The sequence below is a fragment of the Doryrhamphus excisus genome, chromosome 2 (assembly GCF_030265055.1).
Source record: "Doryrhamphus excisus isolate RoL2022-K1 chromosome 2, RoL_Dexc_1.0, whole genome shotgun sequence".
Taxonomy (NCBI): Eukaryota; Metazoa; Chordata; class Actinopteri; order Syngnathiformes; family Syngnathidae; genus Doryrhamphus; species Doryrhamphus excisus.
The window spans coordinates 4,062,611-4,077,872 of NC_080467.1; the positions used below are offsets into that span (position 1 = coordinate 4,062,611).

Consider the following 15,262-nt stretch of genomic DNA (forward strand, 5'->3'; position numbering starts at 1 on the left):
GACTTGTTGGAAAGTCTCCAGCCTACCCGTGACACTCGTGAGGATAAGCGGCATAGAAAATGGATGGACGGAAAACTGAGTAAATTGTGGGTGTATGCTGGAGCCTATCCCAGCTGTGATGGGAGTGTTTCCTGACATCCGAGTTCACTCGGTGCTGGAGAACACCTGAATGTCGACACCAGTGTAAAAAGGGATCAGGATAGATAAAGGATGACGGATGCCGGATGTCCCATTTTCCGGTCTCTAGTGTCGTTCCAACTTAGGTTCACATCTGCTTAACACGGATTATTCAGAAGCAAAAGGAAAATGGACAACTCGGAATGACGGCGATATCAGACCTCCGCACCCTCAAGCATACGTTCCGGGTTTATGGACCCAAGAGAGAAGAGACATTTGGGGGAAGGACTCATGGTGGGAGGAAGCCCCAGAACATGGTGCTGTCCCCTTAGTGGAAGTGAAATGGGGGAGGAGGGAGACCGGGAAATCTTGGCTTCCCGACTGAGAGTGCTGCCCCCACGACACGGATCTGGAGTCTGGATGATGTCATGATCACTACAAGGAATTGACTCAGTCAGCATACAGAGATGATGATGCTTCTATGGGAAATCATTATGGTGGTGGTGGTGTGTGTGTGTGTGTGGGGGGGGAGGGGGTCACCTGAATTAGGTACAGTTGCCAAACAATAACCGGAAATAAGGGAACATTTCTGAAAAATACAATATGCAAAATTTTCTGGAAAATATGGGAAAATAAAGGATATTTTTAGGAAAGTATTGGACATTTCTTCAGAAAATAAAGAACATTTTCTGAAAAATAAAGACAAATTATTTTTAAATAAATAATAAAAATTGAAAAAAATACATAAATAAAAATAAATAACAATAAAAAATAAGGGACATTTTCTAAAATCTAAGAGAGAAGAAAAAATGGCAGACAATAATTTCTCCAGAAAATAAGCAAAATTTTTTCCCTCAAAAATTTGTGATGTTTTTCTAGTGCACTTACGACTTTTTTTTTCTCATAAATTAACAACTTTTTTCTCGCAAATGTATTACGTATTCCCACAAATTTATGAATTTCTTCTTGTATGCCTTTTTTATTGTGTAATTATTACTTTTTCATGTGAATTTACAACTTTTTTCCTCTCATATTTATACAACTTTTTTTCTTGTAAACTGATGACCTTTGTCTCATAAATGTACGACTTTTCTTGTATATTTATGACCTTTGTTTTTGTAAATGTGTGACATTTTTTCTCTTAAATTTATGACTTTTTTCTCGTGAATTCATAACTTTTTTCTTGTAAATTGATGACATTTTTTCTCGTGAATTCATTACTTTTTTCTTGTAAATTGATGACTTTTTTTCTCGTGAACATACGTTTTTTTCTCGTAAATTTATGTTGTTTTTCTCATAAATGTACGACTTTTGTCTTGTACATTTATGACTTTATTCTCATTAATAAAAAACTTTTTTTCCTCTCGTAATTATACAATTTTTTTTTTCCTGTAAATTGATTACTTATTTTCTCGTAAATATACAACTATTTTCTTTTGTAATTATACAACTTTTTTTCTTGTCAATTTACAACTTTTCTCGTGAATGTATGACTTTTTTTCTAAAAATCTCAGCTTTATTTATTTATTTTTGTAATGTGACCTAATCGTTCGTCGTATGATAGTGGCACTAATTGAAAATCCAAAATATTATGACTGTTTGTGATGCTGGTGAAATTCAAGTTTATTGTTATTGATGCGGTGTTATTATCATTGAATATATCTATTATACTATATATCTATTATCATGTATGCTATGGTGACCGGCCTAGTCGATCCCATCCGGGTCGAAACTACGAGTGAGACGATTCAGCCTCCATGAAGCAACGCGTACGTCAAACGTACGTGATCTCAGTCAGCCAACTGGGAATAAAAAAAAAAAAAAGGGCAGGAAGATCAAGCAAGATGCTCCTTCACGGCAAAATAAATCCTGTTTCTACATCCGGAACTCCTCCGCATTTCCCTCCTGTCTTTATCTCTCGTACACAAACACACACACACACACACACACAGCAGAAGCCACTCTACTGCCAGTCCATAATGAAAAAGACTTCCACTGCGGCCGGCGGTTGCAAGGGGCTGGACACGGACGGCCTCGACAGTGGTACGCCGCGCTAACAGATGTTTTCACGCGTCGCGTCCGGGGAAGCCGATGAGTACGAGATGTGTTTGAAGTGTCGACACATGGAAGCTGAGGAGCGCTGAGTGGGTGATGCTCAGCCAGCCAACAGGGAGGAGGACGCAGATTAAGGAGCGGGTGCGAGACAAACAGACTTAAAGACACGGCAAACGGGAAAAAAAAAAAAAAAAAATGGAGAGCAGTTTGTAATTCCAACTGTCAAACATGCAGGTTGGAGAGTAAATTGCCCCAACTGGAGAAAGAACATCTGGATTGATGCTAATCCAAACAACGCCAAACAATTTGTGACGTTTTTCTCATGCACTTATGACTTTTTTTCTCATGAATGTAAAAAAAAATTGTCTTGTAAATTAAAAACTTTTTTCTTGCAAATTTATGACTTATTCTCATAAATTTATATTTTTTTTCTGGTAAATGTATGCCTTTTTTATTGTGTAATTATGACTTTTTTTTTCGCCAAAAATTTCTGACGTTTTTCTCGTGCACTTACGACTTTTTTTTCTCATGAATCTAAAACATTTTTTCTTGTAAATTAACAACTTTTTTCTTGCAAATTTATGACTCATTCTCAAACATTTATATTTTTTTTCTGGTAAATGTATGCATTTTTTATTGTGTAATTATGACTTTTTTCATGTGAATTTACAACTTTTTTGTCTTAAATGTATGACCCTTTTCTCGTAAATGTACAACTTTTTTTTTGCGAAAAAAAAATTGTGACGTTTTTCTCATGAATTTATACATTTTTTTCTTGTAAATTAACAACTTTTTTCTTGCAAATTTATGACTTATTCTCATGAATTTATAACTTATTTTTTGCCAAAAAATTATGACGTTTTTCTTGTGCACTTACGACTTTTTTTCTCATGAATGTAAAAAAAAATTCTTGTAAATTAACAACTTTTTTCTTGCAAATTTATTATTTATTTATAAATGTACAACTTTTTTTTCGCCAAAAATTTGTGACATTTTTCTCATGAATCTAAAACATTTTTTCTTGTAAATTAACAACTTTTTTCTTGCAAATTTATGACTTATTCTCATGAATTTATACATTTTTTCTTGTAAATGTATGCTTTTTTTATTGTGTAATTATGACTTTTTTCATGTGAATTTACAACTTTCTTCTCTTAAATGTATGACCCTTTTCTCGTAAATGTACAACTTTTTTTTTCGCCCAAAAATTGTGACGTTTTTCTTGTGCACTTACGACTTTTTTTCTCATGAATGTAAAAAAAAATTCTTGTAAATTAACAACTTTTTTGTTGCAAATTTATGACTTATTCTCATGAATTTATAATTTTTTTCTGGTAAATGTATGCCTTTTTTATTGTGTAATTATGACTTTTTTCATGTGAATTTACAACTTTTTTCTCTTAAATGTATGAACCTTTTCTCATAAATGTACAATTTTTTTTTCGCCAAAAATTTGTGACGTTTTTCTCATGAATTTAAAAAAAATTCTTGTAAATTAAAATCTTTTTTCTTGCAAATTTATGACTTATTCTCATAAATGTATAGATTTTTTTCTTGTAAATTATGCCTTTTTTATTGTGTAATTATGACTTTTTTCATGTGAATTTATAACTTTTTTCTCTTAAATGTATGACCCTTTTCTCGTAAATGTACAACTTTTTTTTTCGCAAAAAAATTGTGACGTTTTTTCTCGTGCACTTACGACTTTTTTTCTCATGCATGTAAAAAAAAAATTCTTGTAAATTAACAACTTTTTTCTTGCAAATTTATGACTTTTTCTCATAAATTTATAATTTTTTTCTGGTAAATGTATGCCTTTTTTATTGTGTAATTATGACTTTTTTCATGTGAATTTACAACTTTTTTTCTTGTAAATTTATGACCTATGTTCTTGTAAATGAATGATTTTTTTCTCTTAAATTTATGACTTTTTTTTCTCGTGAATTTTCGACTTTTTGTCTTGTACATTTATGACTTGATTCTCATAAATTTACAACTTTTTCCTTTTTGGATTTATGCAACTTTTTTTTTTTTTCCTGTAAATGGATTACTTCTTTTCTCGTAAATTTACAACTTTTTTCTCTGAAATGTATGACCCTTTTCTCGTAAATGTACAACTTTTTTTTTCGCCAAAAATTTCTGACGTTTTTCTCGTGCACTTACGACATTTTTTGCTCATTAATCTAAATTCCACCACACAAGTATACACAAGTACACTCCGATAAGTTTCTTCCAAGGTGGCTAAAGATGATTATCTTTCCCAAAGGTGACGATGAGCGCGACAGCGAGGTTGTCGGAATATTCCTGGGAGGAAGTTAATGTTCCTGTTATGCCCGCAGGTTTGGCTGCTGCCCAGCGAGTCCATTATGTTTCTTTTAGTCTTACTTTAACATCAAAGTCGGCCATCATGATGTCAAATCATTCACTGGGAGAATCAGGTCGTCGGGATGAGGTCATTGATTGATTGGGATGATGTTGGTCGATCAATACGCCTTAAAGCATACTTATTTATTTTTGACTAGCAGTACTATTCATTTATTATCTGTACAAACCACTGTATGAGTTGCTGGCAACAAATGCAGAAAAATACACACCAAAGATGCACGTAGGTCTGTTAGCATAGCAAACTTTGCTGGACGATAATTATCCGACAAATTATTGCCCTTAGTTAATATTACTGACAACATTTTTTAGCTAGCTAGCATACTCGCCTGTGTTGGCATCCAAATACCTAAACAACTATACCAATGTAAACAACACATCCAAATGTCGATACAACTATACAAACGTAAACGACACAAATACATCCAAATATCGACACAACTATACCAACACAAAAACATCCCGATAGCTACACAACTATACCAAAGTGAACAACACAAAAACATCCAAATATCAACACAACTATACAAACGTAAACAACACAAAAACATCCAAATATCTACACAACTATACCAACGTAAACAACACAAAAAACATCCAAATATCTACACAACTATACCAACACAAAAACATCAAAATATCTACACAACTATACCAACGTAAACAACAAAAAAACATCCAAATATCTACACAACTATACCAACGTAAACAACACATAAGTTCCAAATATCAACACAACTATACTAACTTAAACAACACAAAAAACATCAAAATATCTACACAACTATACCAACTTAACAACACAAAAAACATTGAAATATCTACACATCTATACCAACATACACAACACATAACATCCAAATATCTACACAACTATACCAACTTAAACACAAAAACATCCAAATATCTACACAACTATACCAACGCAAACAACACAAAAAACATTCAAATATTTACACAACTATACTAAATTAAACAACACAAAAACATCCAAATATCTACACAACTATACCAACGTAAACAACACAAAACATCAAAATATCGACACAACTATACCAACGTAAACAACACAAAAAACATCAAAATATCTACACAACTATACCAACACAAAAACATCAAAATATCTACACAACTATACCAACGTAAACAACAAAAAAACATCCAAATATCAACACAACTATACCAACTTAAACACAAAAACATCCAAATATCAACACAACTATACTAACTTAAACAACACAAAAAACATCAAAATATCTACACAACTATACCAACGTAAACAACACAAAAAACATCAAAATATCTACACAACTATACCAACGTAAACAACACAAAAAACATCCAAATATCTACACAACTATACCAACACAAAAACATCCAAATATCTACACAACTATACCAACGTAAACAACACATAAGTTCCAAATATCAACACAACTATACTAACTTAAACAACACAAAAAACATCAAAATATCTACACAACTATACCAACTTAACAACACAAAAAACATTGACATATCTACACATCTATACCAACATACACAACACATAACATCCAAATATCTACACAACTATACCAACTTAAACACAAAAACATCCAAATATCTACACAACTATACCAACGCAAACAACACAAAAAACATTCAAATATTTACACAACTATACCAAATTAAACAACACAAAAACATCCAAATATCTACACAACTATACCAACGTAAACAACACAAAACATCAAAATATCGACACAACTATACCAACGTAAACAACACAAAAAACATCCAAATATCTACACAACTATACCAACACAAAAACATCAAAATATCTACACAACTATACCAACACAAAAACATCAAAATATCTACACAACTATACCAACGTAAACAACAAAAAAACATCCAAATATCAACACAACTATACCAACTTAAACACAAAAACATCCAAATATCAACACAACTATACTAACTTAAACAACACAAAAAACATCAAAATATCTACACAACTATACCAACGTAAACAACACAAAAAACATCAAAATATCTACACAACTATACCAACGTAAACAACACAAAAAACATCCAAATATCTACACAACTATACCAACACAAAAACATCCAAATATCTACACAACTATACCAACGTAAACAACACATAAGTTCCAAATATCAACACAACTATACTAACTTAAACAACACAAAAAACATCAAAATATCTACACAACTATACCAACTTAACAACACAAAAAACATTGAAATATCTACACATCTATACCAACATACACAACACATAACATCCAAATATCTACACAACTATACCAACTTAAACACAAAAACATCCAAATATCTACACAACTATACCAACTTAAACACAAAAACATCCAAATATCTACACAACTATACCAACGTAAACAACACAAAACATCAAAATATCGACACAACTATACCAACGTAAACAACACAAAAAACATCCAAATATCTACACAACTATACCAACACAAAAACATCAAAATATCTACACAACTATACCAACACAAAAACATCAAAATATCTACACAACTATACCAACGTAAACAACAAAAAAACATCCAAATATCTACACAACTATACCAACTTAAACACAAAAACATCCAAATATCTACACAACTATACCAAAGTAAACAACACCTAAGTTCCAAATATCAACACAACTATACTAACTTAAACAACACAAAAAACATCAAAATATCTACACAACTATACCAACTTAACAACACAAAAAACATTGAAATATCTACACATCTATACCAACATACACAACACATAACATCCAAATATCTACACAACTATACCAACTTAAACACAAAAACATCCAAATATCTACACAACTATACCAACGTAAACAACACAAAAAACATTCAAATATTTACACAACTATACTAAATTAAACAACACAAAAACATCCAAATATCTACACAACTATACCAACGTAAACAACACAAAAACATCAAAATATCTACACAACTATACCAACACAAACAACACAAAAAACATTCAAATATTTACACAACTATACCAAATTAAACAACACAAAAACATCCAAATATCTACACAACTATACCAACGTAAACAACACAAAACATCAAAATATCGACACAACTATACCAACATAAACAACACATAACATCCAAATATCTACACAACTATACCAACGTAAACAACACAAAAAACATCAAAATATCTACACAACTATACCAACGTAAGCAACACATACGTAAGTTCCAAATATCAACACAACTATACTAACTTAAACAACACAAAAAACATCAAAATATCTTCACAACTATACCAACGTAAACAACACAAAAAACATTCAAATATTTACACAACTATACCAACGTAAACAACACAAAAACATCCAAATATCTACACAACTATTCCAACGTAAACAACACAAAACATAAAAATATCGACACAACTATACCAACGTAAACAACACAATAACATCCCAATAACCATACATTTACAAATAGAAGACCATGAACGATTTCCTTAATTGCTCTGAGGTGAAATCCATGAGTGGAGAGTTGCATCATGGCCTCTAACATACAAGACGTATCAATTATAGAAACGTTGTTGGTATTAAATGAGTTGTTTACTTTGTTGTCAACATCATTTTCTATGAAATGATGTTTGTTTTGTTACAGTTGCCAACTTGTGACTTGGATAACATATAGCACAGTTTCCCATACATTCACTTTTTTCACCAAAAACAACAAATAAAATTACATCAAATATAATAAAGCAATAAATAAAATGAATGTATAACATATATAACAAGAAACGCCTCCCCACCTCAACAATAACAAATAAACTGCTACCACAAGTAGATTGCAGCCCTGTGGGAAAGACATAGCCGCATACAATAGAGATAAACAAAACGTCTGACGGCTTGAAGAGGACGAGAGAGTTGGCAGCCATGACCGGCATGGTGCTAAATGTCTGCAACAATCCTGACACGTCCCGAGGACTACTAGCACCGACTCCTGGAGGTGAATATTACTCACAAATATGAAAAACATCCCACATGAAGAAGAGCTTGATGGCATTATTTGGAGCTAATAAATTGGCATGAGTGTACGTGGAGCCAAAACCCGTCTGGAATTGAACATTTCACCCTGATGATCTCAGACTGACGCACGCGAGCCAGTCGTGGGGAACAGGTGCGAGTGCGAGTGCGTGCCACACAGGAATGCCACCGGAGATTAGCGGCTCTCTGGTTCAATTTACAGAATTACCAGTCCTGGTGGCCGCCTGGCTCATGGAAGTATTTGTGACTTGGAATAAGAATAACTGATTGGATTTATAGACGGCCTTCCAGACACCCAAAGTCTATTATTCACTCACTTTGTAGCCACAGCTGCTCCGGGTCAGACTGGCGGAAAAAGATGGCTGCCAATTTGCAACAATGGCTTATTTTCTCGAAAAATTTCCAACTTTTTTCTCCCATAATTACTATACAACTTTTTTTTTCTTGAAAAATTTATTACGTCTTTTCTTGTGAATTTACAACTTTTTTCTCTTAAATGTATGACCCCTTTCTCGTAAATGTAAAACTTTTTTTTTCGCCAAAAATTTGTGACGTTTTTCTCATGAATCTAAAACATTTTTTCTTGTAAATTAACAACTTTTTTCTTGCAAATTTATGACTTATTCTCATAAATGTGTAATTTTTTTTCTTGTAAATGTATGCCTTTTTTATTGTGTAATTATGACTTTTCTCATGTGAATTTACGACTTTTTTCATGTGAAACTACAAGTTTTTCTCTTAAATGTATGACTCTTTTCTCGTAAATGTACAACTTTTTTTTTTTGCCAAAAATTTGTGTCGTTTTTCTCGTGCACTTATGACTTTTTTTCTCATGAATGTAAAAAAAAAATTCTTGTAAATTAACAACTTTTTTCTTGCAAATTTATGAATTATTCTCATAAATTTATACATTTTTTCTGGTAAATGTATGCCTTTTTTCTCGTTTTTCAACGTTTTTCTCATGAATGTAAAACATTTTTTGTTGTAAATTATCAACTTTTTTCTTGTAAATTTATGACTTATTCTCATAAATTTATATATTTTTTTGTAAATGTATGCCTTTTTTATCGTGTAATTATGACTTTTTTCATGTGACTTTACAACTTTTTTCTCTTAAATGACCTTAAATGAAGTTTTTTTTTCGCCAAAAATTTGTGACGTTTTTCTCGTGCACTTACGACTTTTTTTCTCATGAATGTAAAAAAAAATTCTTGTAAATTAACAACTTTTTTCTTGCAAATTTATGAATTATTCTCATAAATTTATACATTTTTTCTGGTAAATGTATGCCTTTTTTCTCGTTTTTCAACGTTTTTCTCATGAATCTAAAACATTTTTTGTTGTAAATTAGCAACTTTTTTCTTGTAAATTCATGACTTATTCTCATAAATTTATATATTTTTTTGTAAATGTATGCCTTTTTTATCGTGTAATTATGACTTTTTTCATGTGACTTTACAACTTTTTTCTCTTAAATGACCTTAAATGAAGTTTTTTTTTCCGCCAAAAATTTGTGACATTTTTCTCGTGCACTTATGACTTTTTTTCTCATGAATGTAAAAAAAAAAGATTCTTGTAAATTAACAACTTTTTTCTTGCAAATTTATGACTTATTCTCATAAATGTATAAATTTTTTCTTGTAAATGTATGCCTTTTTATTGAAGCTATTTTTAATGTTATTGGGTTTATGCATGTACTGGCTCAATTATTATTATTTTATATTATTATAAAAAAATATATAAAATTATTTATATAGTCACTTTATTTTCTGCATATAAAACTATAATTATTTTCCCTAAAATGTATTTTTTGTAAAGGTAGGGACGTTAAAAAATTATCAGTACCGATGATTAACGGCAATATTGGCATAAAAATTATTTTTAAAAAATTAAAATAATAAAATTATATTAGCATAAAAATCAGTCGATATTGATATCGGATTTTTCCTGATCATGTAAATCGATACTTTAAAAAAATCAGTATCGGAATTTAAGAGTTGGACAATATCGCCATATCGGTTTTTTCGACAATATGGGACATCCATAATTTCAAATAAATTTTGTAATTTTTTTTTAATCTGACCTTGCGGAAGGCGGTACCACTGTATCCCAGTTGCATCGTGACGTGGCGTCATGAAGATGGCGTCCATGCTATCAGCAGTCGCTTAAGATGACATTCAACTGTGTTGTTGTTTGAGCTGGAGGAGGCAGACTGACAGAATCCATCTCTCATGGTGCTTAGCGTGATCATATACATCCCATGACGTGTACACGCCGTCTCAGGCCCCCGCTGGGGAAGGGAATAATATCGCCATCTAGGGTTCATCGGCATCACTCACTCACTAAAAACACACACACACACACACACTGCAGCGTTCCTCAAGTACACACCACCAATCAGCTTACATCGGAGCGACCTTCCTCCTTTTTATCATCCTCTCATCCCTGCTCGATGAGACTCGGAACTCAAACTCCGCATGCAACATGACGAGGCGGAGGAGGTAAAGGGATGATGGAGGGGGTGGGATATAAACACTCGACAAACATGTGACCACCACAAGGTCATCACTGGGAGGCGAAGGACGGGGAAAGAAGCGACAGAATGAGAGGTCCTCAGCTTTACTCACCTATGATGGGAGCCAGGCGGAATATGTCCGACAGACGACTGTTGACGGGCTCGTAGGGAGAATCCTCCAGGAAGTCATTCCCTGTGAGGAGGACAGAACATTTTACATCAATGCAGACAATGCAGCCGCTTCATTAGGAACACAAGCACAACCGACTGATACGACACAGGAGCTGGATCACAAAAGCGATTTTCATACAATGGTAGTTTTTTTTAAACAATGCCCAAATGGTACTTGGCAAAACATACCCACTTTTACAAAAAAATATTTTTACTATATTATTTTACAATGATATTTTCTAACCAGAATAATAATTGAAATGCTTCAATAATGATAAATAATCCATAAATTCACTGAAGTCCCGGATAATGAGGACGTGGGCTGTTGCTGGTGTGGAGGGCAACAGTTATTATTATTATTATTATTATTATTATTATTATTATTATTATTATTATTATTATTATTATTATTATTATTATTATTATTATTATTATTATTATTATTATTATTATTATTATTATTATTATTATTATTATTATTATTATTATTATTATTATTATTATTATTATTATTATTATTATTATTATTATTATTATTATTATTATTATTATTATTATTATTATTATTATGATTGTGATTATGATTATTATTATTATGATTATTATTATTATTGTTATTATTATTATTATTATTATTATTATTATTATTATTATTATAGTAATAATAATTATTATAATTATAATAAAATCTATTATTATTATTATTATTATTATTATTATTATTATTATTATTATTATTATTATTATTATTATTATTATTATTATTATTATATGATTGTTATAATACAATATAATATTATATAATAATAATAATTATAATTATTTATTATTACTATTTATTAGTTAGTATTATTATAATTATAATAAAATCTATTATTATTATTATTATTATTATTATTATTATTATTATTATTATTATTATTATTATTATTATTATTATTATTATTATTATTATTATTATTATTATTATATGATTGTTATATTATATATGATTGTTATAATATAATATTATATTATATAATAATAATAATAATTATTATTCATTATTACAATTTATTAGTTATTATAATTAGAATTATAATAAAATCTATTATTATTATTATATGATTTTTATATTATATAATAATAATAATTATAATTATTAATATTATTATTATAAATAATAATAATAATAATAATAATAATAATAATAATAATAATAATAATAATAATAATAATAATAATAATAATAATAATAATAATAATAATAATAATAATAATAATAATAATAATAATAATAATAATAATAATAATAATAATAATAATACATTTTATTTGTATAGCGCTTTTCAGAGTACTCCAAGACGCTTTACAGTAGAGAAAAAGAAATAAAAATAGAGTTGAGTTAAAAACAGAGTAAACGATGCATTCAAATACAACATCCATACATTCATTCAGAGACATTCACAGACAGTTAGACATAAAAATTAAGGCCGGGGCAAGCACGGAGTGAATGGGGCAAATAGTTCCACAGGGTGGGGGGCAGCGATGGAGAAGGCTCTGTCTCCCCAGGTTCGGAGCTTGGTGGTCTTACAGAGGGAGTGCCAGGAGGTTGGAGTCTGAGGAGCGAAGGGGACTCGTGGGGGATTGTGTGGATGAAGGAGGTCTGAGAGGTATGGAGGGGGTCAGATTGTGGACAGGGGAGGTTTTGAAGGACCGGGGTAATGTGTTCACGGGAGCGGGTGGAGCTGAGTTCTGAATATTTTGTAGTTTGTTGAGGGTTTGGATGTTGTACCGTAAAGAATACTGTTGCAGTACTCCATTCTGGATGTGATAAACGCGTGGATCAGGGATTCAGCGGCAGAGAATGAAAATGATGGACGGAGTCGGTCTATGTTCTTACGATGAAAAAAATGCTGTCCGGGTTAATTTTTTGACGTGGGGTTCGAAAGAAAGGATCGGGTCCAGGAGGATGCCGACGTAAATAGGACGTAAAATCCACAACAAACGTAACAAATGTCACAATTAATAGAAATGGTTTTATTTCATTTGAACATGCATCAGATTACAATTGAATGCATCCCATAATCAGTTCACAGTTCCACATGTCCAAAAGGAGTAGGACGAAGCAAAGCTTATTAAATCCTACCCCTCCATCTGGTACTTTTACAATCAGTAACTGTTACATTTGTTCACTTCCTGCTTTCCTAATTAATTTTAATTTTAATTTTAATTTTAATTTTAATTTTAATTTTAATTTTAATTTTAATTTTAATTTTAATTTTAATTTTAATTTTAATTATTTTTTTATTTATTTATTTTATTTTTACTTATTGTACAATGATAATGGTAATGGTAATGGTAATACAGTTTAAGGTTTTTATTTTTTTATTTTATTTTTTTTTTTCACACAACTACCACAACAATGCTACGCTACGGGATATCACATGACTTACATGTGCTTACAAAAGGAAATCATACACATTTGGACAAGAATATAGCGATCTTAAACTTAAAAAAAAAAAAACTTAAACTATATTAGAAAGCAGGAAGTGAACAAATGTAACAGTTACTGATGTAAAGTACCAAATGGAGGGGTAGGATTTAATAAGCTTCTTCCTACTCCTTTCGGACATGTGGAACTGTGAACTGATTACGTGATGCATTCAATTGTAATCTGATGCATGTTTAAATGAAATAAAAACATTACCATTACTATCTTATATCTGGAAGCTCCAAGATGTCACATGACTTCCAGCGCCTATTTCGATGCAGACGGGTTATGCTTTTAATAACTAGTGGCATCCAGGGGGGGTCCGTTTGATTGCCAACTTGGAAAATCAAAGCCTAGAAACCGAAATGGGGCTGAAAGGAAATATAGGAATGCTGAGTCTGCATTCATTTAGCACCTAAATGAGGTGCTGATACCGTTTTTTTTTTTTTTTTTTTTTGGTCTAGATGCCCTGTACTCCTATGTCGCCGCCAACGACAAGTAGAACATGAACCGTATCGCTGAAAGGACATATACATGTGATGAAAGGACATACATGTGAACGTGTTGTGCCGTGTTGTTTATCATTGGCCTGCATGTGACATGGTGATTTGGGTCAGTCGATATCCACGCTGGCCCACGGCCACACGCTTGATTAGGCAGCTTGCTCGGCTGTGTTGCACAACTGGAAGTCGCCTCGCAGGGATGGGGATGTAGTTTAGGAACTGAGCGTCCGCCGCCGCCGTCACACACACACACACACACAGAGAAACACACACTGCCCCCACAGTGCTCCTCCTGTTAGGGTCAGGCCTTTACGCTTGGCGTTGGGGCAGCGATGAGAACCTTCAAGCTCCATTACGTCGGCAGAAAGTGACTGCGACGGTCAAAGGGCGTCTCGTCTCTGTATGACTATGGCGGCAAATGGTTGTGGGGGGGTCAGATTTTGAAGGAAAAGCGGCGTGATCGCCTGTGATGGAATTGGACTGTTAATAAATATGAAGATATGTGCTACTTTTGGACTTTTTTGCCTCGGTTGTAGAAGGTGGGGGGGTGCCTCAGTAACAGTCTCAACCACCTACACAGAAACACACACACACTTGATTTGTGAAGGCCCACCTTGTAAGGTCTGGTAGATGCCCCAGTAGATACGCAAGCAGTTCTTCTCCTTCTTCATGCCCCTTTTACAGCGGCAGTTGTAAAGCGGACTCTGCTTGAGCGCGTCCACGGCGCTCCGGCACTCGTCCTGCGCCTCCAGGCGGGCCACGGCGCTGAAGTTGGTCTCCTTGCCGCCGGCCACGCACTGCCTCATGGTGCGGTACTTGGTGCTGCACGCCTGCTCCTTCAGGCACTGCTCGCTGGCGCGCACGCAGTCCAGCCGGCCGCCCCCATTACGCACGCCCTCCTCGGCGGAACACAGCACATCTGGAGGCAGAATACATCCAAATGTTCATTATTATCACACTTAAGTTTTCCGACATTCACCCCA

The 15,262-nt window shown here is 32.5% G+C and overlaps 1 protein-coding gene across 2 annotated transcripts in view; it reads right to left on the minus strand.

Moving 5' to 3' along the window:
* Nucleotides 1–15,262, minus strand: part of gfra1a (gdnf family receptor alpha 1a) — a 99,044-nt gene that overhangs the window by 82,113 nt on the left and 1,669 nt on the right. For both annotated transcript variants that reach the window (XM_058057941.1, XM_058057948.1), the window contains exons 2-3: nt 14,893–15,198; nt 11,245–11,325 (exon numbers count right to left, since the gene is read on the minus strand). In XM_058057941.1, coding sequence (XP_057913924.1) covers nt 11,245–11,325; nt 14,893–15,198 — 387 coding nt within the window. The remainder of the gene's footprint in view (nt 1–11,244; nt 11,326–14,892; nt 15,199–15,262) is intronic.